The following is a 27,068-nucleotide window of genomic DNA, read 5'->3' on the forward strand; positions in this document are numbered from 1 at the left end:
TGCTGCAGCACTGCATCCTAATAAATGACTTCGCGTTTGTACAGCTGCTGCTTCTCGTCACTTAAAAATGGCGATCTTTCACGGTCTTGTTATTGTTGTTGGTCTTAACAACTCCAACCCCCCGCTGACGTAAGCAGTTCTTTCCTCTGGCCCAGCAGAGTGTTGGTGCTAGCCTGGAACCGGTTTTTCTGGCCCCAGAGCCAGTTCTTTGTCAGTGGAAACAGAAAACCCGGTTCCAAACTAAGCACTGGCCAGAACCAGCCCTGGAACCGCTTTGGTGGAAAAGGGGCAATGGAGAGCCAAAACTGTAACATAAATCTTGACAAGTCACCCGTGAGGAAATCAATGAATTGTTTTAATTAATTTGGGTACTTTTTATTTGTGAATGTGTCGATATAATAAAAAGAAATCACACGATGACTTGAAGATATGGAGTTTATTTTCTCGTGTTGAAAAACTCACATTTTTCATTCAAAATACATCCTGGATCTGAGTGACATATTTAAATAATTTTGGCTGGCTTTTTTTCATGGCATATCAGATATATTCCATTCAGCTAGCATGATACTGAATGAGTTGAAGAGGAGTAGATGAATGGAATATATCTATCATGAAAAAAAGACAGCCAATATTATTATTATTATAATAATAATAACACATGCACATTCTTTTCGGGTGTTTAACTCGTCTTTCTCTTTCCAAATTCTCTCAAAATCTTCCGTATTTAACGAAGCAAACCTGGCGGTCATGCTTGTTTACAAATTAGTCGCTCACTCACTAGCGCAGAAGTTTTACGTCTCTGATGTGTCCCTTTTCCAGTTTCTCGATGTCCGTTGGTATGTTTTTCTCTTGTAAATATGTATGAAGAATATCTAATGAATTTTTGGTAGCCTTTCAGGAGTTCGACGTGTCTCTCTTTTTCCTGGCGAACAAAGAAACGCTTCTGTGCACGCGCAGCAGAAAACTCTCTCGTTGGATATTCGCATCAGCTCCGATGTGTGACGTCATGTTGTCTTGACAACCATGCAATATCGTAAACCATATTCGATGCTCGTTCTCTGTTGGGTAGAGTAACATAATATACATAGGATAAGCGATATGCTAACAATATTGCATGCTATCAAACATGCTAGAAGGGAATAGAATGCACGTTTTTATTCCATTGAAAAAGTGTCCTGTGTGTATAATAATTCCCGATATTTCACTCCGATGACGTAACTCCCAGTGTTTTCCCCCTGACTTGTCAAAATGGCGAACCGGTTCAAAATTAAAATTCTTTTGATTAACTTGCATTTTTTTGTGCGTGTATGGATGTGTCCATATAATATAAAAGAACATTACATGGTGGCGTGAAGATATGAAGTTTATCTTCTCGTGTTGAAAATATTTTCACTCGTGAATACATTCGCCACTTGAAGATAACCTTCATATCTTCACGCAACCGTGTAATATCCTGTCAGACATTTTAGACAAAAGGGTGCTAATATATAATGCAGATTTTTACCTTTCAACACATACATAAGAAAAGATCTTCCAAACAGTGCAAGTTTTGGGAATCCATAATGATCAAACTATCGATTAAGAAGCATCTTCCTGACCTTGGCCACTTTGATGATGTCGGGTATGTGGAGATAAGCAGCGACAGGTGCCAGGCCCTTTCCTATGAGGTAGGCCTCGTCTGCCTTCTGTCTGTGCATCTGTCCGATGTCCTGCTCTGAGTACACGGCCACCGTCCGGATTCCCAGCTCTGTACACGCCCGGAACACTCTGATCGCAATCTCTCCTGCAAACAGTTCGATACATTCGCGAAAACAATCCGCCATAAAACATCAGGTATAGCATGAAACGAAAAAAATCATGCAGGCTGACCTCTGTTGGCAACCATGACTTTTTTAATGGGTTTGTACTCCACTGTCTGTGGTGACGTATGAGCGAAGCGGGACAGACAGCAGGCCCTGCGCACCGCCAACACACCCAGAGCGGCACGCATCCCTCCCACTTTCAGCAACATCTGGACACAGAGGGAGAAAACAGCAGAAAATTAGGATTTTTTTTTTTATTTAATGATTGTCTCTCGAAAGCATTAGCAGTTAAATGAGATTTCCAGGATAAAAGTTGTGCTTAATATTGTGTTTTCAACCTTTTGGGTCATTCGGTCGTGTCATACTGCGCCTTTCAGCTTCAGCATTTTGTCAGAATTTATTTATTATTTTGTACAAATATCACGTTCATTTCCATCAACTTTCAGTCAAAGCTCTCAGAGTACGATCTGATGATCTTTTGCTTTTCAGGCAAGTGATCGTGGAGAGGTAGAGCCTCCTTCTACACGTGGGCTGCAAACAAACAATGCCTCAGGTCACGTGTGGTGGTGGGAGGAGCCAATACATCCAACCAGATGTGTTTACACTTTTAATATTTATTAATTTCAGCAGTTTGTAGGAATTTTCATTGATCGTATTGGTACCAAACTAGTACTGTTACCGTAACAAACCCAAAATTTAGGTACCGAGGTAACCCTACACATGATGGATAACTTTTCATTCCCGCTCAGTCTTTCATAACGGTAGCATAACGGGTGTCGTGAATTTGAACCTGACCGTATTTAACGGGATACTACGGATTGCAAACCTCCACAAGACGTGTAAAACATGCGAGGTCGGATATGATGTATACAATTCATTATGCAGCAAATCCATGTTGTAAAAAAAAAAAAAAAAACAAGCTGAGACATTACCAAGTCAATCTTCAGCATGAACAGCCAAGAGTTGTTTTTCTGTCTCAGTCCAATTTCCAGTCATACCTAGCGATGTTTTTATTTTGAATTTGCCGCCAGTCATTTTACAGCAAGGCAGTTCGAGTATCTGGATTATGTATGTGTCAGTATTTTGGTCACAATATCACTATCATCATTTATGCCATGGTTAATGTTACTAGGTCACCAGAAAATAGATTCATGTTTCAACTTTACCATTTTGCTCCTATTCCCACACACTATCATGAAAGCACAGCAACAACCAGGACGTCTGGTCACCGTGCCCTATAGATCCGGAACGGTAGGAGATAAACAATGACGCTTAGTAAGGAAAAGTTGCACCCTGCTATCCTGAACAAAATAAAATGATTGAAAAAAATCATGAAAATTGACAGAATTAAGTGAATAGAAATAAAAAGCCCGTTTTTCATAAATCATTCCGGTTCAGTGATCCAGATCAGCACCAAAAGTCATAGCAACGTAATTCAACCCAGAGGTATTCTTCATGTGAAATTTGATGATAGGCTGAAAACTCAGGGAAAAATGGAATCCTAAAAAAAAACATTAGGAGAATAAGAAGAAGACCTAGATAGAGACTGTGACTAACGTTCACAGTGATTTGCACTAGCTCTTACAAACCAGGACGTCTGGTCACCGTGCCCTATAGAGCCCGAACGGTAAGAGAAAGATAGAGAATGACGCTTAGTGAGGAGGAAAAAAAAAAAAGCCCGTTTTTCATGGATCATTCCGGTTCAGTGATCCAGATCAACACCAAAAGTCATAGCAACATAATTCAGCCCAGAGGTATTCTTCACGTGAAACGTGGTGATTGGTTGAAAACTGAGGGGAGAAATAAGTGTCCTAAAAAACGTTAGGAGACTAAGAGGAGGAGGAAGAAGAACTGGATCAAGACTGTGACTGACGTCTCAGTGATTTGTGCTAGCTCTTACAAAACGGGACGTCTGGTCACTGTACCCTATAGACCTGGAACGGTACGAGATAGAGAATGAAACTTGAAAATGGGGGGAATAAAAGCCCATTTTTCATGGATCATTCAAGTTCGGTGATCCAGATCAGCACCAAAAGTCCTAGCAACGTAATTCAGCCCAGAAGTATTCTTCATGTCAAATTTGGTGATTGGTTGAAAACTGAGGGCGAAATAGCATCACAAAAATGTTAGGAGGATAATAATAGAAGGAGGCAGAAGAACTGGATCAAGACTGTGACTGACATCTCAGTGACTTGCACTAGCTATTACAAACCAGGACGTCTGGTCACCATAGCCTATAGGCCCGGAACGGTGAGAGATAGAGAATGGAACTTGAAAATGGGGAGAATAAAAGCCCATTTTTCATGGATCATTCAAGTTCAGTGATCCAGATCAGCACCAAAAGTCATAGCAACGTAATTCAGCCCAGAGGTATTCTTCATGTCAAATTTGATGACTGGTTGAAAACTCAGGGAGAAATACTGTAGCATCTGAAAAAACATTAGTAGAAGAAAGATCCTGAATGAGTGTAACAATTCGCACCAGTGCTGCTCGCGCAAATGAATTAAAAATAAATGGCTTTCATTTCGAGTGTGAACGGAGAATCTCAATTTGCAATTTCGAATACACATCACATTTCACTCTCCGATTAGCTTTTCCATTTGAATACATTTGAAATCCGGAGTATGCTGCAATGCTGCAGCTTTTAAAACCGCTGCCCAGTTCATTTCCGATAAGATAAACCTGGACCTGAAAGAGGTCAACCAGATTATGAAGGCCAAATGGAATTCCACATCAAACAAGTCAAATCAAATGTTAAACAGTTTGCCACATCCAATACCAAAACGAACTCAAGCAGACATTATTTACTCTCTAGCTCACAGACACCTAGAAGTCGTTTCCAGCCCTGTTCTGGTGTTGCACAATTCCACATCCAGGCAGAGCTGAAGTCGTAAAACCCATCTTACAACTTCCCACTGTGAGAAACCGTGCTGTCACAGAGACAGAGGAATCACTAGACGCCACTGTGCTGCTGTTACAAGATCAGGCTGAAAAGACGTACAAAAGAGAAACGGGGCAACAGGGGAAAAGAAATGGCACACCTGAATAAGCAACCATTATTTAACTGCTGGATGAGAAAATGGAGAAGACAAAGGGAGACTGAATGCCATGACGAGACGTCTTTCCCAGAAGCCAGCTCTAGAACCAGTAATAAGCTCCTGCCAACATACGATGAATAACCATTTAACGACTCAATCCAAAGCGACAAGCAGCTACATGATGCATAACATTGTAGAATAGAGGAGAAAGAGAGAAACAAGCAAGCAAGGTCATACTGCTCACTTATCACATACACTCCCTCACTTGGGCAATATCTAAACATACAGTATTTACTGGGTCAAAAGCTACACTTCACTTTAATGAGGAAAGATAACGTGTGTGAAGACGCAATGGCAAAACTAAACGCTGCAAAAAATTTCAAAAGGTCCACCTGCTTCGAAGTAGCAGGGTATCACATCACAATATTTTTCTACAGCATACGGTCATCAAGTATCATTATGTACAGTTCCAGTCAAAAGTCTGGACACACCTACTCGTTCATAGGGTTTTCTGCATCGTGACTATTTTCTACAGTGACATCAGCACTATGAAACAGCATCTGGAATATATATAGTAAACAAAAACAAAAAAAAGTCTTTAAAAAAATGCTTCATATTTTAGATTCTTCAAAGTATCCAGCGGTTACCTTGAAACTTTGCAAACTATTGGCATCATCTTAACCAGCTTCATGAGGGAGTCACCCGGGACGCTTTTCAATTAACAGGTGTGCCTCGTCAAAAGTTAATTAATTAACTTGCCTTCTTAACGCATTTGAGATCAGTTACGTTATGGTAGTCCATCGTGCCCGATGACGACGAGGTGGGTGTTTAGCCTTCGGTTTTCCTGCACCTCCATACCTTGCATGGTAAGTCAGGCCATTTATTGTCATGCCCCCAGTAAATGCCTCTCTGGACTTCATCCATCCATTTTCCGTAACCGCTTATCCTGTACAGGGTCGCAGGCAAGCTGGAGCCTATCCCAGCTGACCATGGGCGAGAGGCGGGGTACACCCTGGACAAGTCGCCAGGTCATTGCAGGGCCAACACAGAGACAAACAACCATTCACATTCATGTTCACACCTACGGTCAATTTAGAGCCACCAATTAACCTAACCTGCATGTCCTTGGACTGTGGCGGAAACGCACGCAAACACGGGGAGAACGTGCAAACTCCACACAGAAAGGTCCCCCATCAGCCATTGGACTCGAACCCAGGACCTTCTTGCTGTGAGGCAACAGTACTAACCACTACACCACCGTGCCGCCCCTCTCTGGACTTAAGAGCTTGTATTCTGATGGCACAAAAGATTGCAATGACTGGGAAGCTCCAAAGCTGCCCTGCAGTTTCCTCTAACTGGACGGTTCTGTTGCTCGTTGACTTTGTAAAACTCAGTTCATCCAAACACCAAGATCCCTTACTCAACCACCATACTGCAAGAATGTCTTCTGCTTGAGTAAGACAGCGCCTTCCTGCTGTCAGAGGCACTCTATTGGCCGTACCCTGGAAAGGGGCCCTTAACAGGTGCTGTCAGCCGGAGCCAGGTGAGCCTGGGATTCATGTGGGGCAGGGTCGTCACTCCCTGTAGTAGTGATAGAACACTAATAGTGACATATCCACTGCTCACTCCCCAAGTTTGGGCAGAGAGCTCAAACAGTAAATAATAAAAACACAGTAAATAGCCCTATTCCACAACTGTAGTAATCCATATTATGTCAAGAACTGCTGAACTAAGTAAAGAGAAAAGGAACCCAGAGTAACTTCTAAGCTACTAAAGGCCTCTCTCACATTGGTTAATGGTAACTTTCATGGGACCACCATCAGGAGAACACTGATCAATAATGGTGTGCATGGCAGGGTTGCAAGGGGGAACTAACTTCTCTCCAAAAAGAACACTGTTGACCAACAAGAGTTTGCTAAAGATCATGTGGACAAGCCAGAAGCCTACTGGGAACATTCTGTGGTCTGATGAGACCAAAATAGAGCATTTTGGTTTCAATGAGAAGTGTTGCATTTGGAGAAAGGAAAACATTCCAGCAGAAGAACCTTATCCCATGTGTGAAACATGGTGGTGGTAGGATCATGGTTTGGACCGGTTTGTAAACAGGATCTCAACGGAAAGTGAGTTATGCAGCAAGACAGCAACCCTAAGCACACAAGCCATTCTACTCGAAAATGGTGGTTGAAAAAAGAAAATCATAAAATGTTTTGGAATTAAGGTCAAAGTCCTGACCTTAATCCGACAGAAATGTTGCGTGAGCAGTTCGTGTGACGAAACCCACCAACATCCCAGAGTTGAAGCCGTTTCGAACAGAGGAACGGGATTAAATACCTCCAATCCGATGTGCAGGACTGATCCACCATTACCGGAAAAGTTTCAGTGCAGTCATTTCCACGCAAGGAGGCCACACCAGATACTGAAAACAAAGGTTCGCGTACTTTTAGAACTCACCGATTTGTCATAACGGATCATTTTCCTTCATAAAAGGGTCTGTCTCAGAAACTGGGTACTGTGGGGGTACCCCACTAAATATACTCACAGTCAATAAACTATACGGTTTTGAATGGTGATGTTGGTTTTAATTTGACATAAAATGATGAAAGAAATAATACAGATAAAACAATCTTTGATGTGAATACTCTATTCAGAATTTGGCAAAAATTCTGCAAGTTTGTGGAAAAATGGCAGCTTGATCTGGGACATGATAAATGGTTGACTACATCGCATTCCCTTAAAAGGTTGTAGTCCACTGAAAAGTCTACAGTTATCACTAAAGGCCAATTTATGCTGACAACCCAGTCCTCGCAGATAGCGTCGCAGACAGTGTCTGCGTAGCCCCCCCACCTTCGCAGACGCTCTGTGCGCACCTCCCAAAAATTGTGACCACCGCAGAAGCCTCGCAGACAGCGTCGCAGACAAGAGGGCTCTGATTGGTCCACTCTACATCTGCTGTACACGCACTTCCGCTTCCCTACTTTCCCGGTTTGTTTTGTTTTCACGACCGGCATTTTTAAAAACACGAGCGAAGATGGAGCAGCATGAAGAGCGGTTGATTGAGGAAGTACGGACATCTATACGACTCGAGTTCTAGTCATTATAAAAAAAAAAAAGTTCTAGTCATTATAAGTAACCGGAGGATAAACACTCCACTAACCACACCCACCAACTACTCCTAGCGACTTCGCGCCCCCTTGCGCTGTGCCGGTGAATAACATCGCGCACGTCTATTACTCCGCGCTCAACGATAAATTACAACTGTCTGCGAAAAGCTATCTGCGAAAGCCTTGTCGCAAGAGCATGCAGAGGCCTTAACTGTATTTTAAGTTGTAACTTTATACACCTAAGGATTGGTGCGCTCACAGAATAATCATAACCGTAATAAAACATCATGCAAAATATTTCATCACCGTCGTGACTCCATTTTCCGCAAAACCCAAAACCAATACGATCGTGTGTTTTGATCTAAACGGAAAGCCTCAGGGTCAAGGTCACTACCTCACCAAAAGTAGGAACTTAAAATCACTACGCCATATAAAAACTTAGTTATAAATCTGCGATTTTGTTTTTTAAAACGAAAGCTGAAAGTTAGGTATAGAATATGTTTCTGACAGAATGTTACGATGGTAGCTGCTCTTGTATGAATTTCTGAGCTATAAAATGAGTTGTGGTCTATTTTTTACCGTAGCGTGATATTTGTGTGCGGGGAAGGACACACATTAACAATTTGCATGTGTAGAATGGAATTTTCCACTCCAACAGTTAGAAGTCGATCGTTCTTTCCATTTGCGGTCTTTCTGTTACGCGAGTGATCTGTTCGGACGTTATCACTGAAAAGGTGAGTTTTGACAGTTTTATTTTGTTTTAGTCTTGCAGTATAAGGCAATAGAATGTTTCTTTTTCATCTTACTTTCATATTTCGTAGTGTTTGCGTATTTTTGGCCAATATTTTGCAACCATGGTCAATTTAGATCGAACTTTTGATAGAATCTACGGCCAGTCATTTTGCCCCGCCCGGTGCGGTAGTGATGTCCCGTTGCTTGCGCGCCGCAGCAGAGACCCGCGCGACCTTCAGCCGGTACAGTCGCTGTTCTTTTACCACCGCCGTTATTCTCATCTTTCCGGTGTGTTCTTGATTTTTCCATTGTGTCCTACTTCGCCATATCAAATACCCAAAATGTATCATATTATTCATATTTAAGTGAATAATCAATTCAGTCATCATAACTTGGCATTTTTAACCCAAGCAAATCAAAAAGAGGAAATTTATTCAATATTTTCACTCATCTGTGAAGGAGGGGCTTTAATTCTTCATGATGTAGTTATTTTATATGCAAATCAATTTTACAAAAGCATTTGAATTGTAATAAAAAAAAAATTTCAAAGTGGAGGCCAGATAAAGCAAGATACTATCTTTATTCTTATTAAACATGACAAAAAAACATTGAGTGTTAGGTAAATGCAAAAAAAAAAAGTAAAATTAGAACATTTTTTTTTTTTACCATAATGTCCCAAATGAGAGACCAGTTTCTGAGACGGACCCATATACATGACCAAGTATAATATGTTTGTCTTGTTGGTTTAATTGGGTTCTCTTTCGCTACTTTTAGGACTTGAAAATCAGATGATGTTATGCAGAAATATAGAAAATTCACAAAGATGGACAAACTTTCAAGCACCACTGTACGTTCTGGACAATGAAGCAGCGCTCCGCTAATAAACTGGACTTCTTAAAATAAACTGACTTCATCTCTTCGCCTTAATATGGCGACACTATTCCTAAACTCTAATAGTCAAGCATTTCTTCTGCACAACGATAAGCCGATGATGTATCAGATACTGCCTGCCTGGTACTTTAAGTAGCAATTCCTGGGAACGGGTATTAAGTGTTTAACTGCTATTACAGCACACTAGCATTATACAATAACGTGATGCGTATTTGGGGGGGGGGGGGATAAATCTCAGAAGTACAAGCGAGTGCACTGAACTACAAAAGTTTTACAAAGCTCCGTTTAACCTATTTTTAGGGTTTTGAGGACAAGTACAATGGTATTCCAAAAGACTATTTCTTCCTTCATGCTACCATGCAGATTTCAATAACAGCAATATATTCAAACGTTGGATTTAATCAAGCTTGTAAATCTGCTGTCTCAGAATGACCTAGTTCTTAGCCTTGTCCACACCCTGCGCCATCACAGATGAACAATACCCTGAGTGTGTTGCCCCAACTTGTAGAGGGAAAACAGTCTCGTATAAATGGACAAACTCCAAAATAATGAAAGCTGTAAACTAGTCAGCCAAGCCTGAGGCATGAAAGTGACATTCCAGCAGTTTAGTCTGGTTTCACTGAGATGTTTAAGAAGATATTCTTCTCTCACACACTCTTCAGGTAATTTCGCTCACTAAACCCATCTGTAAACAACATGAAATGTACAACAGCCAAACTAACGTGAAGTACTTCTCAGAGACATGGAAGATGTGGAATCTTTCGGCTCCTGATATGCTCCGTTTGAGGTTAAATGGAAACTCGTAATATACGCTTTAGATCACTTCATATACAGACAAAGTATTTGGTTAATTCTATAACACTTAAATCACTGGTCTGAGGTGATAATCATCAACATCTCATCTCATTATCTGTAGCCGCTTTATCCTTCTACAGGGTCGCAGGCGAGCTGGAGCCTATCCCAGCTGACTACGGGCGAAAGGCGGGGTACACCCTGGACAAGTCGCCAGGTCATCACAGGGCTGACACAGACACAGACAACCATTCACACTCACGGTCAATTTAGAGTCACCAGTTAACCTAACCTGCATGTCTTTGGACTGTGGGGGAAACCGGAGCACCCGGAGGAAACCCACGCGGACACGGGGAGAACATGCAAACTCCACACAGAAAGGCCCTCGCCGGCCACGGGGCTCGAACCCAGGACCTTCTTGCTGTGAGGCGACAGCGCTAACCACTACACCACCGTGCCGCCATAATCATCAACATAAAAAAAAAAAAAAAGTTATCATCACGAACGTTAGTCAGCTAGCTTGTTGCTAATGTTACTTCTTGTTGCTCTACTGTCCAAAATGTTGCATGAATATGAACGTTCACTACAGTAGAACGTCACCAATCAGGCCTGGAAATGTAAACATGTGGTTAAAGTAGATTTTTATGAGCTTTACACGTGACCGGCGGCTGCACAGGCCGCACCTCCTCCGCTGTGACCGGCAGATGTCTCGGCCATGACTCTTTCCCTGGAGCTGACCGCTACCTCGGCCATGCCTCAGTCACTGTGACTGCGCCACGTCTCTTTCCCGATGACCAAGACGCACCAAAACTATGCTTCCTTTACTGTCACTGACAGCTATATAGACCACACCTTCCTCACCAAGACTAACAGGCTCAGAAAACACTGAAACCCCTTTATGTCCAACAGGGAACAGGTTCTTGAACCAGTTCCATTCAGGATTCTTTAGCCCTAGCTAGCACCAAGGTACGACACCGGCCCAAATCTTCACCAGTTTTCAGTGGAATCATTGCAATCAAGGACGCATCATGAATCAAGGACGTTGCATAATGCACAGTGGAAGTAAACAGTAGATGATGGAGTGCATTGATCACCTGAAAGGTTTTGTTCTACTTCTGTAGATATTTGTTTTCATTCCGTTTTTTTTTTTTCCCCTGAAGATGTATCCGTTTCCATTGCTGCGCTCTGCTTTCTTGCCAAACTATTGACACGCTGACTGAGGTCATGGCTCGTGCTGAGGGGAGAAGAGGAAAAAAAAAAGCCCCAACTGTGTATTGGTTCCAGCTGGGAGCCTACTTTTCACGTTCCGGAACAATTTATTTTTCGTTGGAATGGTTTGAACGGTTCAAAATTTGGGGCGCGAACCAGAACGGAACCCGTTCCCAGTTGGTGGACAAGGGGTATGAGAGAAACACGAGGAAATAAAGAGTGAAAAAGGTTGATTTTGCTTCTTAATAATTGTACAGTAGTAATTTTAAAAAAATAAAAAAGTCTCATTATCTCTCTTTATCCTTCTACAGGGTCGCAGGCAAGCTGGAGCCTATCCCAGCTGACTACGGGCGAAAGGCGGGGTACACCCTGGACAAGTCACCAGCTCATCGCAGGGCTGACACATAGACACAGACAACCATTCACACTCACATTCACACCTACGGTCAATTTAGAGTCACCAGTTAACCTAACCTGCATGTCTTTGGACTGTGGGGGAAACCAGAGCACCTGGAGGAAACCCACGCGGACACGGGGAGAACATGCAAACTCCGCACAGAAAGGCCCTCGCCGGCCACGGGGCTCGAACCTGGACCTTCTTGCTGTGAGGCGACAGCGCTAACCACTACACCACCGTACCACCCTATTATTAATCTATACAGCTGTATTATAAAACATCAATATATTCCGTATAATATTCTTTCAAAAAAAAAAAAAAGTGAATGAGCCAACACTCACCAATGGACTTCCTCCAGTATCAGCTGCACTGCAGCCTGATTCAACTAGAGGCATCAGGTTTCTTAATACACCAGCATGGGATCATATTAACTAGCACCTGCTGGCCTCCATAAGATATCAGTCAGAGGTGAAGTACTGACTAAGCTTGACTCTGCACTCAGTACTAGCAGGCATCTTTACTTTCTCAACATTGCAGGACAAAAATAACAAGCTAGTGGTTTTAAAGGAACAGTCCACCGTACTTCCATAATGAAATATGCTCTTATCTGAATTGAGACGAGCTGCTACGTACCTCTCCGAGCTTTGCACGACCTCCCAGTCAGTCAGACGCAGTCAGATGCGCTGTCACTCCTGTTAGCAATGTAGCTAGGCTCAGTATGGCCAATGGTATTTTTTGGGGCTGTAGTTAGATGCGACCAAACTCTTCCGCGTTTTTCCTGTTTACATAGGTTTATATGACCAGTGACATGAAACAAGTTCAGTTACACAAATTGAAACGTAGCGATTTTCTATGCTATGGAAAGTCCGCACTATAATGACAGGTGTACTAACACCATCTGCACGCTTCGACAGCGCATTAATATCTGAGCTCCGTATCAATGCGCTGCCGAAGCACGCAGAAGGTGTGAGTACGCCTGTCATTATAGTGCGGACTTTCCATAGCATAGAAAATCGCTACGTTTCAATTTGTGTAACTGAACTTGTTTCATATCACTGGTCATATAAACCTATGTAAACAGGAAAAACGTGGAAGAGTTTGGTCGCATCTAACTACAGCCCCAAAAAATACCATTGGCCATACTGAGCCTAGCTACATTGCTAACAGGAGTGACAGCGCGTCTGACTGCGTCTGACTGACTGGGAGGTCGCGCAAAGCTCGGAGAGGTACGGAGCAGCTCGTCTCAATTCAGATAAGAGCATATTTCATTATGGAAGTACGGTGGACTGTTCCTTTAAAACATGTCAAAGACCACAAGAATCCTTTCCGAGGACATTACAAACAGATGTGTGTTCTGGGCTCCTAATAAAGCGTTTCCTGCTCCCTAATAAAGGATGTAGAGTCATGGCTCAGCAACACGCTGATATTTACAGACCCAGAACATTCAAAACAAATGTCCAGCTTTGACCCTGAACTGAAAGAAAATTCCTGAGTTCTCACCATAAGATGGTCACACTAAAATGAATTACAACACAGCTGTAACAAGATGCCAACATCTGGCACACTCTTGCATCTTGGCTAAACAAACAGAAAATTATAGTAAAATGTAGGCAGAAATTTTGATGTTGCAGTATACTGTATGTACCAGGTGGTTCTAACAGTATTCCGACAATCCAAAACGTTTGCATGTTCATACACCAGGCTTGCAGTACTCGAGTCCGACTCGTGCCCTAATTTTAAGGACTCGTGACTTGACTAGGACTCGAGCGCCGATGACTCGGACTTGTAAATTGGAGACGAGGACTCCGATTTTTTTCTTTATTTTCTTTAACATGCCATAATAATTTACCATAAGGTATTTATATTGACATCAATTTTGATACTAATTTCGTGCAAGAGAATGCACATTCACCTGTTCATACGTCATGTTCAGGAAAAAAAACTAACATTAACGGCGCTAAAATGCCTGGAGAGAAGCCCCTAGGATTGTCCGCTTTGCTTATACAGACTTCTCGCGCAGTGGGGGGGGAATGCACTGCTATGCGTTCAGTATTTAGAAGAACTATCGAGGAGACGACGGGAACAACCTCAAACTTCAATCGTCATTTGGCAAGACTCCACCCAGAGAAGGAAGTGACACGCTATGTTCATTGCTCTGTTGATAGTGGGCGGGGCTTGCTTGCCGAGCGATGAACTAGCTAGTGTTAACCCTCTCTCATGTTATTTGCCCTGTTGATAGTGGGCGGGGCTTGCTGAGCGACGGTTTCACATAAAGGCAGCAACAGCCACCGTCAAATGGTGCGGGTGGAGTCTTGTTCTCAGACTCGACTCAACATTTTCTTTCATGACTTGGACTTGAATACTGGGAACTCGAGGTTTAGTGACTCGACTACAACAGTGTCCTAAACATTAAAAAAAAAAAAAAAAGATAGTCATGACTAGTAGTGCATCCAGTAGAGTGTATATCTGCACCAAGCCACGTAATATCAAAATCACTTGAACCAAGGATCATACTAAAGCTGTCCACCAAATTTCATCCAAATCCGTTCATTACTTTTTGACTTACGTTGGTACCAAACAAAAACAATCCTGGATCCACATACATAACTGGATCCTAGATCCACGTGCATATCCGGATTTACATCAAAATCTAACCAATTGTTCCTTTGCCCATGGCCCACCTTTCCTCCAAATTACATCAAAATCCGTTCACTACTTTTTGACTTGCGTTGGGAAAAGAGACACAAACCGAGGCGAAAACTCAAAGCATCAAATGTAGATTTCAGACAGATTTTCACTATTAACCACTTAAAACTTATGTAACAGACTTGTACATTAGAAACCTATGAAAGGTGAGGAAAGCGAAGTATGTAGTCATGCTCCGAGTCCTTTGTAGCAAGTCTGACGTCCAGGTAAACACAGATTGCTGCAAGTGTCAACATCGATCGTTCAAGCAGAACGTTTACATTCCGTGTTCTGTCACATAAAACAAGAATCACATACAAAAGCTACAAGCAGTCACCTTAATATCCAAATTATCACAACGCTGGCTAATTTTCTATTCTGATTGGTCAGAAGGTGTTGATTTTTTTTTTAAATAAACAGGACGGCAATGGGGGCGGCACGGTGGTGTAGTGGTTAGCGCTGTCGCCTCACAGCAAGAAGGTCCTGGGTTCGAGCCCCGTGGCCGGTGAGGGCCTTTCTGTGTGGAGTTTGCATGTTCTCCCCGTGTCCACGTGGGTTTCCTCCGGGTGCTCCGGTTTCCCCCACAGTCCAAAGACATGCAGGTTAGGTTAACTGGTGACTCTAAATTGACCGTAGGTGTGAATGTGAGTGTGAATGGTTGTCTGTGTCTATGTGTCAGCCCTGCGATGACCTGGCGACTTGTCCAGGGTGTACCCCGCCTTTCGCCCGTAGTCAGCTGGGATAGGCTCCAGCTTGCCTGCGACCCTGTAGAAGGATAAAGCGGCTACAGATAATGAGATGAGATGAGCACGGCAATGACAATATTTCCGGCTGCAATTTAAAAACACAGGTTTACATTAATGCACTCATTCTAATAAGTTATTGTTTCTATTGCTGTGTTCACACTTATACCGGTACAAAAGCGGTATAACTGTATTGATACAAAGTATATCGGTACAGTTTAGTGCATCTGTCCACACTAGCGAGAAATGTTTGCAGTTTTCTTTCATGGTAGTTGAAATGCGTGTGCGCGAAATGTTTCCGTGGTTACTGAGTAACTTCCTTCCGAGAATATGGCGGATGAAACAACGTGCGTGTGCTTTTTGTTGTCAATGTACAGTCTGTATTTCTGGTGGTCATTTATTCAGTCGAATCGTATAAAACGCGTGAGGCAGTTGAGAAAGAAACAAACGAATCTCCGTTCTTCACTATTTTATTCAGCAAAGACATCGATTGAGGTATGTGACTTTGCGCATGATACTTGTATCGATCAGGGCTCTACACTAACTTTTTTTTTTCCAAGAGCACACGTGCTCCCAAGTTAAAAATTTTAGGAGCACAGGGAAAAAAAAAAAAAAATGGGGGCACAAGCACAAGTAGGTTTTCATTTTAAAAGTTTATTGCAGCGCAAACCTTAGACACACCAACACATAAAATGCAAAATTCAATTGAGAATGAATGAATGAATGAATGAACAAACAAATGAATAACGAACAACTGAATGAATGAACAAACAGTAGGGCAATTCCATGTAAATGTCAACCTCACCATGCAAAAATAAAGCAACATGTAATACATCAAAACCACTCCCAGAGATCTCACCTAGGCCTGTATTTTACAGATGTGAATAAGTTGAACCAATTTGTAACCAACCTAATATGTCACTGTCAGTCTTTCTTTCTTATAATGTAAAACCCAAGCTAAAATCAACTTTGATCATGAATTCTATATTATTGCCACAAGCCACAGAAATGTATGCTAAAATCCACAAAACAGCAAAACAATAGCCATCCTAAATATTATTTAAGAACTTTGATAGTTTTAGCTGATATTTAGAGAGTTTTTCAAAGGGTTATGGTGGTTAAATTGCTGATTTTCTAAACATATGCCATGTCTATTTCAGACGCGTCACATCCATAACGGAATTTCGTCACATCCATAACGCTGACTTTTCCTTCCGAAACTCTGCATGAAATACAAAATATTTTAAACAAAGATTTTTTAATGTTCACCTTGGACCCCTCTATCAAATGGATATCTCCATTTCGACATTAGGTTTACAATTTCACAGAGTTTGATAAAAATGTACAGTCACCCAAGAAAAGTGATACTTTTTCTGTCACATCCATAACGCATCTTTTATTGGCGTTTTCTGGCATGCCCTAGATGTACTATGGGAATTGTTCTTGTTCTATCACTTCTCCAGTATGGTACAGCCTTAAAATATGCAACACCTGTTTAAATACTGGGAGACAATAAAACATGCACTGGGTCATTTGTTGCCATTTTGAGTTCAAGTGTCACTTCCATAACGCTGGAATTGCTCAGTAGCTAAACAGAGAGCAGAGCTCAGCAGAGCTCAGCAGAGCTAACAACATCATCAAAGACAGCTCCCACCCTGGCTCTGAGTTCTTTGACTTGCTGCCCTCAGGCAGGCGTTACAGGTGCACCAAAGCAAGGACCAACAGACTCAAAAACAGTTTTTTCCCACAGGCCATAACCACCTTGAACAATTAGCCTTTTTCACATTACGTCACTTGCAGGGGAACTCGTATCCGTTTTCAGCCTTTTGAATGGAAGAAGAGGTATACGGCGGCAACATATGTTAACAAAACCGTGTCATTCACAGATAAGATTGATGATAATATTGCGCATTGTTGTTTATCATTACGTATTGTTAGCGACCATTCCAGTCACCTATCTGCCTTGTTTTGGAAAGGAAGTTTACTGACTTTCTATGGTTGCTACTTGTTAGCCAGCAGATTAGCATGCCGCCTCTTCTTCCATTCAAAAGGCTGAAAACGGATGTGAGGCTCTTCTGCAAGTGACGTAATGTGAAAAAGGCTAATTACATGCACTGACTGATGCCACTTCTGGCAGGTGCAACAATGCACCAACAAGGACCTAAAAGGACAATATTCTCACACTTACCTGATACAGTGCAATACTTATTACAGTGCAACCTCACAGAGCAACTTTTTAGTTTTTATAGCTTTTGTACATTTTATATTTCTACACTTTTACATCCATACCCAATACAATACCAAATACAGTGCAATATCCTGAGTTTTGTAGCTGAACTGAATTTCTATAACTAATGTGCAATTAACATCTGCAACTCAACACGCCCAGTTGTATATATATTATTTGTTTTTCTGCTGTGTTGTATGTTCCCATCTAAATGTTTGCACTGGGGTGTGTGCTTTCCATCTCATTATATAATTTTCCCACACCTTCTCCCGTCATTCTAGCTTTCTTCACTACACTTTCTTCCTCGTCCGTTCTTTTATTCTTGTTTCCACCATCATTGCTTTTAAAAAAAACGCCGTTATTCTCTGCATAGCGAATATATTTCTCAGCTCGGTCCGAACCAGCTCTGTTATCTCTCAGTTGAATGATCTGATGAATCCCTTAAAAGCACTTTTCCCACCTAATGCCACACCCACAACATACAACCGTGGGAAAGAGGGACAATCACAGAAAGATGAGTAGAAAACGGGAAATGTTACGGGGGATATTTATTGTGATAGTAGGCTATTGTAGCGTCAGCACAAAAGCACCAGACTCAACTTTAACTGAAAGTGTTATTCAGTAGCCTAAACTTATTCAAGCTACAGACCGAGAAGAATAAAAATGCTGAAATCTCATGTCCCGGTAAAACGCACTAGCATGGCAGAACGGCAAAAAAAATTTAACTTTTTCACTCTCTCCCCCCCTACCGTGGGAACCACCGCAGTGCAAGACAGAGGCAATGCACGCAACTATAGACAGGGAGCAAGGCACAGGCAGAACACACACACACGCACGTACGCAACACTGAACACACACACACACAACAATACAGGCCGTTACTCGTTACACTATATTAGGTAGGCTATCCAGCGCTGGATTTACATACTTTGCAGTTTAACATTTGATACATTTTAGAATGTTAAACTCGTTGCGTCTGTGCTCAGTGCTTTCCTAAATTGTCGGCCGCAAGAAGCCCTCGCACGAATGCGCGTTTTTTTTCGTCATTCGCATGCCGAAAAATTCGCTCGCAAATGCGAGTGAAATTTGCGCACTGTAGAGCCCTGGTATCGATACAGAGTCGATTCATCTGTCCACACTACGTGAAGCGCTATAGTACCGATACTGTACCGGTACGAAACCCATACATTTGTGGGTTTCGTTCCGATACAGTACCAGTATAGTTGCTAGTGTGGACAGGTGTCGTGGTACGAAAGTACTTTCGTATCGGTACAAAATCCCTAGTGTGGACAGGGTATAAAGTAACAACTCATTCACAGTGACTAGTCTGATGGATACGCCGCAATCTACGATTGTTAATACACTACCGTTCAAAAGTTTGGGGTCACTTTGAAATGTCCTTATTTTTGAAAGAAAAGCACTGTTCTTTTCAATGAAGATCACTTTAAACTAATCAGAAATCCACTCTATACATTGCTAATGTGCTAAATGACTATTCTAGCTGCAAATGTCTGGTTTTTGGTGCAATATCTCCATAGGTGTATAGAGGCCCATTTCCAGCAACTCTCACTCCAGTGTTCTAATGGTACAATGTGTTTGCTCATTGCCTCAGAAGGCTAATGGATGATTAGAAAACCCTTGTACAATCATGTTAGCACAGCTGAAAACAGTTGAGCTCTTTAGAGAAGCTATAAAACTGACCTTCCTTTGAGCAGATTGAGTTTCTGGAGCATCACATTTGTGGGGTCGATTAAATGCTCAAAATGGCCAGAAAAATGTCTCGACTATATTTTCTATTCATTTTACAACTTATGGTGGTGAATAAAAGTGTGACTTTTCATGGAAAACACAAAATTGTCTGGGTGACCCCAAACTTTTGAACGGTAGTGTACATGCATTAAAAATGTGCTGTTAATTAAAAAAAAGCTTTCTGTAAGGAGATGTTTATTTAAATATTTAAAAAGAAAGAGTCCAGTGACAACGCAACAGGAGAGACTTCAGGACAGAGGACTTTGCATTTTCCGTTTTCTTGCTCCCATAAGCTGGGTTTGGGTTTTTTTTGGTTTTTTTTCCTTCATCTGGTGTTGCAATGACAGTTTATTGCTGCTATAAAACAAGCGATAACAGGAAGTAATTTCTCAAACTTTCCACAACAGTCATTTTAACTGTGAACAGTTAAAAATTATGAGGTCTCATTCTTCAATTAATAACAAATCTAACTACTATGGTACAAGAGAAGGAATAATAATAATAATAATTCAACTTTGGGTTGTACTAATATGTGAACATAATAAATGGCATCACAGAAGTTTGTTGTTAGTTATTTTCCTATAACAGCACACCTGGTCATGTTTTGCTCTTTACACGGAGAAGCTAAAGTGTTTAAAGGACCGTTTCACAATCAGGGTATATTTCCAGGTCCACAATGGTCCAAAAATCAAACCACTGATTTGTGTGTTTCTGTGCTGCCAAAAACCTTTTGAAATGGAAATGAACTGCGCAGAATTTCAGCGCTACAGGTCATATACAGGGTACGTTACTGTGATGAAAAAATGCATTTTACATGTGGAAATTACAGGGGAATAACGCTCCTATCTGTTGTTGGTAAACTTTACGCCCGGGTAATCCTCAACACAACATGGCCTCATGTTGAGAAGCACCTCCCTGAAGCACAATCCACGAATGATAGGATGTTTGCCCTCCGTCAACTTCTAGGAAAAAAAAGCAGAGAGCAACACTGTGAACTTCACATAATCTTTCTGGATCTCGTCAAGTCCTTTGACACGGTGAACAGAACACTTATGTGGCGCCTCCTCTGGAAGATCGGTATCCCCAACAAGGTAGTCAACATCATCCAAAGCTTTCATGATGGCATGAACACAAGGGTCTTGATCAATGGAGAGTACACAGAACCATTTGAAGTGACTGCTGGCCTCCAGCAAGGCTGTATATTAGCTCCAACCTTGTTCATTCTGTTCTTCACCTATGTGTTCAGGCATGCTTTCAAAGACGAGCCAAACTCTGGTGTCCAAATCAAACACAAACAAGATGGGAAACTTTTCAATACTAGATGCCTGAAGAACAAGTCTGTACCCACCACAACCCTAGGCGTATTCCTATATGTTGTTGATGCCTCATGTGCTACCGATAAAGTCGAAGGTCTCCAAGCCACCACACACGCACTGAACACTGCGCGCTCTAGTTGGGGCTTGACGATCAGCAAGGTAAAAACAGAAGTCCTCCACCAGAACCGTGATGACCACCCTCCTATCATGTTGGATGATTACCAGCTTAAGAGGGTTCACAATGTTCACATACCTTGGCGGTGTAATATCTGACGATGCCTCACTGGGCCATGAAATCAGTAGGAGGATATCTTGTGCTGCAGCAGCCTACAAGTCCCTTGATTCAAGGTGCTGGAAACAATCATGACTCTCCAGAAAAACCAAAGCTTGCAGTATACAAAGCTGTTGTCCTCCCTACTGTCTTATATGGCAGCAAGACCTGGGCCATTCTAGCTAATCACACCCACAGACTAGAAGTGTTTCACCAACAGTCCCTGCGTTGCATCATGAACATCAACTGGTGGCAACATATCACCAACCAAGAGGTACTGTCAAGAGCCAACTCAACAACTGTGGAGACAATGCTGAGAATAAATCATTTAAGGTGGTTAGGCCATGTATCAAGGATGGAAGAGGACCACATCCCAAAACAACTTTTGTTTGGAGAACTAAAGAACGGCACCAAGGAGCATGGACAGCCCAAAAAAAAAAAAAAAGATGGAAAGATTGCGTGAAATACGATCTGAAGCTATTTGCCATCAACAGTACAACTTGGTATGAAGACACACAAAACCAAGACAAGTGGCGCCAGAACCTGCGATGGGGTCCAGCCAGCTGAGGTTGAACTAGCAACCCGTGCCGCACGCCGCCGCCAGAAGTGTCATGACAGGGTTCCCCACGATCACAAGTGACCAGGATTGGAGTGAATGAGTCCTGTGGTCAAAAGACAGCATATAAAAAGTGCATTTCTAAAATGGACCATCTTTCTTTTAGTCCAGAAGAGTAACGTATACAAAGTGAAAAACCATTGAAATGAATGTGACGTATATTAAGTACAAATTTTCAAGTCCTGTGCAGCGATGCTTGTACATGGTGGTAACTGTAACAATTGAAGTGGGGATGATCCTTGTGGTTTTCCAGACAGGACACTTTTTGACGGACTCACATTTCAACCACATGTGAAGACAGGGCTCTACACTAACTTTTTTTTTCAGGAGCACACGTGCTCCCAAGTTAAAAATTTTAGGAGCACAGGGAAAAAATGGGGGCACAAGCACAAGTAGGTTTTCATTTTAAAGGTTTATTGCAGCGCAAACCTTAGACACACCAACACATAAAATGCAAAATTCAATTGAGAATGAATGAATGAACAAACAAATGAATAACGAACAACTGAATGAATGAACAAACAGTAGCTAAACAGAAAGCAGAGCTCAGCAGAGCTAACATCATCATCAAGGACAGCTCCCACCCTGGCTCTGAGTTCTTTGACTTGCTGCCCTCAGGCAGGCGTTACAGGTGCATCAAAGCAAGGACCAACAGACTCAAAAACAGTTTTTTCCAACAGGCCATAACCACCTTGAACAATTAGCCTTTTTCACATTACGTCACTTGCAGGGGAACTCGTATCCGTTTTCAGCCTTTTGAATGGAAGAAGAGGTATACGGCGGCAACATATGTTAACAAAACTGTGTCATTCACAGATAAGATTGATGATAATATTGCGCATTGTTGTTTATCATTACGTATTGTTAGCGACCATTCCAGTCACCTATCTGCCTTGTTTTGGAAAGGAAGTTTACTGACTTTCTATGGTTGCTACTTGTTAGCCAGCAGATTAGCATGCCGCCTCTTCTTCCATTCAAAAGGCTGAAAACGGATGTGAGGTTCTTCTGCAAGTGACGTAATGTGAAAAAGGCTAATTACATGCACTGACTGATGCCACTTCTGGCAGGTGCAACAATGCACCAACAAGGACCTAAAAGGACAATATTCTCACACTTACCTGATACAGTGCAATACTTATTACAGTGCAACCTCACAGAGCAACTTTTTAGTCTTTATAGCTTTTGTATATTTTATATTTCTACACTTTTACATCCATACCCAATACAATACCAAATACAGTGCAATATCCTGAGTTTTGTAGCTGAACTGAGTTTCTATAATTAATGTGCAATTAACATCTGCAACTCAACACGCCCAGTTGTATATATATTATTTGTTTTTCTGCTGTGTTGTGACACGCACCATTTGTATATACTGTATATTATTTGTTTTTCTGCTGTGTTGTATGTTCCCATCTAAATGCTTGCACTGGGGTGGGTGCTTTCCATCTAATTATTCTATTCTGTTTCCACCATCATTGCTTTTAAAAAACGCCATTATTCTCTGCATAGCGAATATATTTCTCAGCCTGGTCCGAACCAGCTCTCAGTTATCTCTCAGTTGAATGATCTGATGAATCCCTAAAAAGCACTTTTCCCACCTAATGCCACACCCACAACATACAACCGTGGGAAAGAGGGACAATCACAGAAAGATGAGTAGAAAACGGGAAATGTTACGGGGGATATTTATTGTGATAGTAGGCTATTGTAGCGTCAGCACAAAAGCACCAGACTCAACTTTAACTGAAAGTGTTATTCAGTAGCCTAAACTTATTCAAGCTACAGACCGAGAAGAATAAAAACGCTGAAATCTCATGTCCTGGTAAAACGCACTAGCATGGCAGAACGGCAAAAAAAAAAAGTTAACTTTTTCACACACACACACCCCGGCTACTGTGGGAACCACCGCAGTGCAAGACAGAGGCGATGCACGCAACTACAGACAGGGAGCAAGGCGCAGGCAGAACACACACACGCACGTACACAACACTGAACACACACACTTACAACAATACAGGCCGTTACTCGTTACACTATATTAGGTAGGCTATCCAGCGCTGGATTTACATACTTTGCAGTTTAACGTTTGATACATTTTAGAATGTTAAACTCGTCGCGTCTGTGCTCAGTGCTTTCCTAAATTGTCGGCCGCAAGAAGCCCTCGCACGAATGCATGTGGGTTTTTTTTTCGTCGTTCGCATGCCGAAAAATTCGCTCGCAAATGCGAGTGAAATGTGTGCACTGTAGAGCCCTGTGTGACGTGCTGCTGCAACTGTGTCTCGGATCTGTTTCAATTCCTGTTTTTTTTGTTTTGTTTTTTTTAAACTCTGCAGCAACAGAGTATTCTGCTTCAAAAGAGAAATATTTTCCTCAAAAATCATTTACAACCTCATCATATGGCAAGTGTTTTCCAGAGAGGACATTTTTGATGGACAAAGGATCCTGTCAGAGGCACTTAGTTTACAAAAAAAAAAAAGAAAAAAAAAAGTTACTTTGACTGAAATAGTTAGTGCGAAAAATGCAATTCTGAATTTAATCAATAAAATCGAAGCGTAATAATTAAAGTAGAATTACACTACCGTTCAAAAGTTTGGGGTCACCCAGACAATTTTGTGTTTTCCATGAAAAGTCACACTTTTATTTACCACCATAAGTTATAAAATGAATAGAAAATATAGTCAAGACATTTTTCTGGCCATTTTGAGCATTTAATCGACCCCACAAATGTGATGCTCCAGAAACTCAATCTGCTCAAAGGAAGGTCAGTTTTATAGCTTCTCTAAAGAGCTCAACTGTTTTCAGCTGTGCTAACATGATTGTACAAGGGTTTTCTAATCATCCATTAGCCTTCTGAGGCAATGAGCAAACACATTGTACCATTAGAACACTGGAGTGAGAGTTGCTGGAAATGGGCCTCTATACACCTATGGAGATATTGCACCAAAACCCAGACATTTGCAGCTAGAATAGTCATTTACCACATTAGCAATGTATAGAGTGGATTTCTGATTAGTTTAAAGTGATCTTCATTGAAAAGAACAGTGCTTTTCTTTCAAAAATAAGGACATTTCAAAGTGACCCCAAACTCTTGAACGGTAGTGTAAATGAAATGACCACAAGGTCAAAACTGAGCCCACATTTGGCTCTTACAAACACATTTATAAGCACTTAAAAGGACATTACTGCTGTAGGTAGGACTGCAGGTGTGTCCTTGTAAAATAAGGTAGAAGAAACTCCAGCATATATATAGAAACATGCTGGACCTAGTTGCAGGAGTTATGGCCCTTTTCCACTACCCTTTTTCAGCTCACTTCAGCTCGCTTCAGCCCGACACGGCTCGCGTTTCGACTACCAAAAACCAGCACGACTCGGCTCGCTTCAGCCCTGCTTAGCCCCTAAAACTCGCACCGTTTTGGAGTGGGGCTGAAGCGAGCCAAAGCGAGCCGAGTGAGGCTGGGGGCGTGAGCAGACACTCCCCTGTGCACTGATTGGTGAAGAGGAGTGTCTTCACATGCCCACACACGCCCCGCGAGCGCGCTGGGATCTGTAAACACCGCAAACCCGGAAGGAGAAGAATTACGAATTACGAGAATTTCTGAAGCCTTATGCGCCTCGCCTCATCTATACGCTCTTGCCAGTACCTGTTGGCGTTGTCGGTGACAACAAGCCACAGCACCAAGACCAGCAACACTAACGACTCCATGTCCTCCATGTTTATTATTTACTATTCGGGTCGTGAGACTACCGCTTAAAAGATCACTGATGTCACTGTTTGCGCTGCTTAACGACATCACGTGACGTCCACCCACTTTCACTAACTCCACCCAATGTGTCCACCCACTTCCAGCCAGCACGGTTCAGCGCGGTTGTAGTCGAAATGCAACTCCAACAGCCCCGCTCAGCCCGACTCAGCACGGCACGGCTCAGCCCGACTCAGCCGCGTTTGTAGTGGAAAAGCGGCATTAGTTGGCGTTATTCAAAAAGACAACCACGAATGTGAAACAGCCCGTAAAGACCATTACCTTTGACCCAGAAGCCTAATATCTTATTACCACACCTCAAGCAATGACAAACACATTGAAAACTAGTACACTCGGTAGAGTGCATACCTCTGCCAAGCCACATAACATCAAAAATCACTTGAACTAATATAATAAATAATACTAAAAGCTATCCACCAAACAATACTAATAAAACAATAATAGTAATAATACAGTACTAATAATACTAAAGCTGTCCACCAAATTTCATCCAAATCTGTTCACTACTTTTTGAGTTACATTAGGAAAAGACAAAAAAAAAAATTAATTCCTGGATTTGCATCAAAATCTAATCAAATGTTGCTTGACCCTTGGCTCACCTTTCCTTAAATTTTATCAAAATCTGTTCAGTACTTTGAGTTAAGTTGGGAACAAACAAACAAAACAAAAACCTCCTCGAAAGCTGACAGATGTAAATACATTACAAAAGCAAAAAGGTCAATAATTACCATTATTACAACTAAAGTTTATATCTCGACTCTTAACAATTCGATTCTGATCATAGAAGCAGGTTACAGATCTTCTCCACAAACTAACAAACAATGCATGTAAACAATAACTAATTGTCAAGTCAAGTTCATTTTGTTGTCGCAAAGCAGCTTTACAGAATTTAAATGCCTTTAAACATGAGCTAATTTTATCCCTAATCTATCCCCAGTGAGCGAGCCTGTGGCTACGGTGGCAAGGAAAAACTCCCTCAAATGCCATGAGGAAGAAACCTTAAGAGGAACCAGACTCAAAAGGGAACCCATCCTCATTTGGGTGATAAAAGATAGCGTGATAACATTAACAGTTTTAACATGAAGTCAGTTTCGTTGATGTTATAACTCCTCATCGATGGGGACTTGAGCACAAATTCTGTAATTCTGCATTACAATCTCACAAAACAGGATCCAGCGTTTAACCCATCACACCCGTTATGCAAATTATTAGAGGACGATGTAGTAACTTGACATTTCTAGCCACAGAATCTACATACCAAGCTAGATCGCTAACTAACTTAGCTCATGTTATTGAGGAAGTCCCATGCTTTTCTACTTGTAGCAAAGATAACCTAGATGATAGAACCAGCTGGCAGGCTATTGAGAAAACATGATCTCTTGCTTGTATTGCAAATTCCTAGCACACCGAACAACTTATTTGCATGAAAATTTGCAGGAAGATATGGACGCGTGCAAGTGTAAATGTGGATACGTCAAGCGTTTATATTACAACAGGAGCATAAATGAAGCTCCAAGCAACAGACTACTGGATTGTCGTCCTCTCAAATCTGATTGGTCGGATAAACACAGACTCGATTGCCAATTTATAACGTGACCTAATTAGTATGAAATATTTTACAGAAGATGGTCGATTCATTTGAATCAAATCAAAAAAGAAAGAAAAGAAAGAAAGCACAAGCAGTGAACACACCCATGAGCAATGAGCACACACACATACCCAGAGCAGTGGGCAG

At 41.8% G+C, this 27,068-nt stretch overlaps 1 protein-coding gene across 2 annotated transcripts in view; it reads right to left on the reverse strand.

Annotated features, from left to right (window-relative positions):
* The window catches only part of pcxa (pyruvate carboxylase a), a 493,922-nt gene that overhangs the window by 462,737 nt on the left and 4,117 nt on the right, over window positions 1-27,068 (reverse strand). The window contains exons 2-4 of one of the 2 annotated variants that reach the window (XM_060936333.1): window positions 7,172-7,256; window positions 1,870-2,011; window positions 1,599-1,783 (exon numbers count right to left, since the gene is read on the reverse strand). In XM_060936333.1, the coding sequence (XP_060792316.1) occupies window positions 1,599-1,783; window positions 1,870-2,011 (327 nt within the window). In that variant the 5' untranslated portion in view covers window positions 7,172-7,256. The remainder of the gene's footprint in view (window positions 1-1,598; window positions 1,784-1,869; window positions 2,012-7,171; window positions 7,257-27,068) is intronic. The other variant, XM_060936332.1, reaches the window with a different exon arrangement.

This window comes from Neoarius graeffei, chromosome 12 (genome assembly GCF_027579695.1).
Source record: "Neoarius graeffei isolate fNeoGra1 chromosome 12, fNeoGra1.pri, whole genome shotgun sequence".
Taxonomy (NCBI): domain Eukaryota; kingdom Metazoa; phylum Chordata; class Actinopteri; order Siluriformes; family Ariidae; genus Neoarius; species Neoarius graeffei.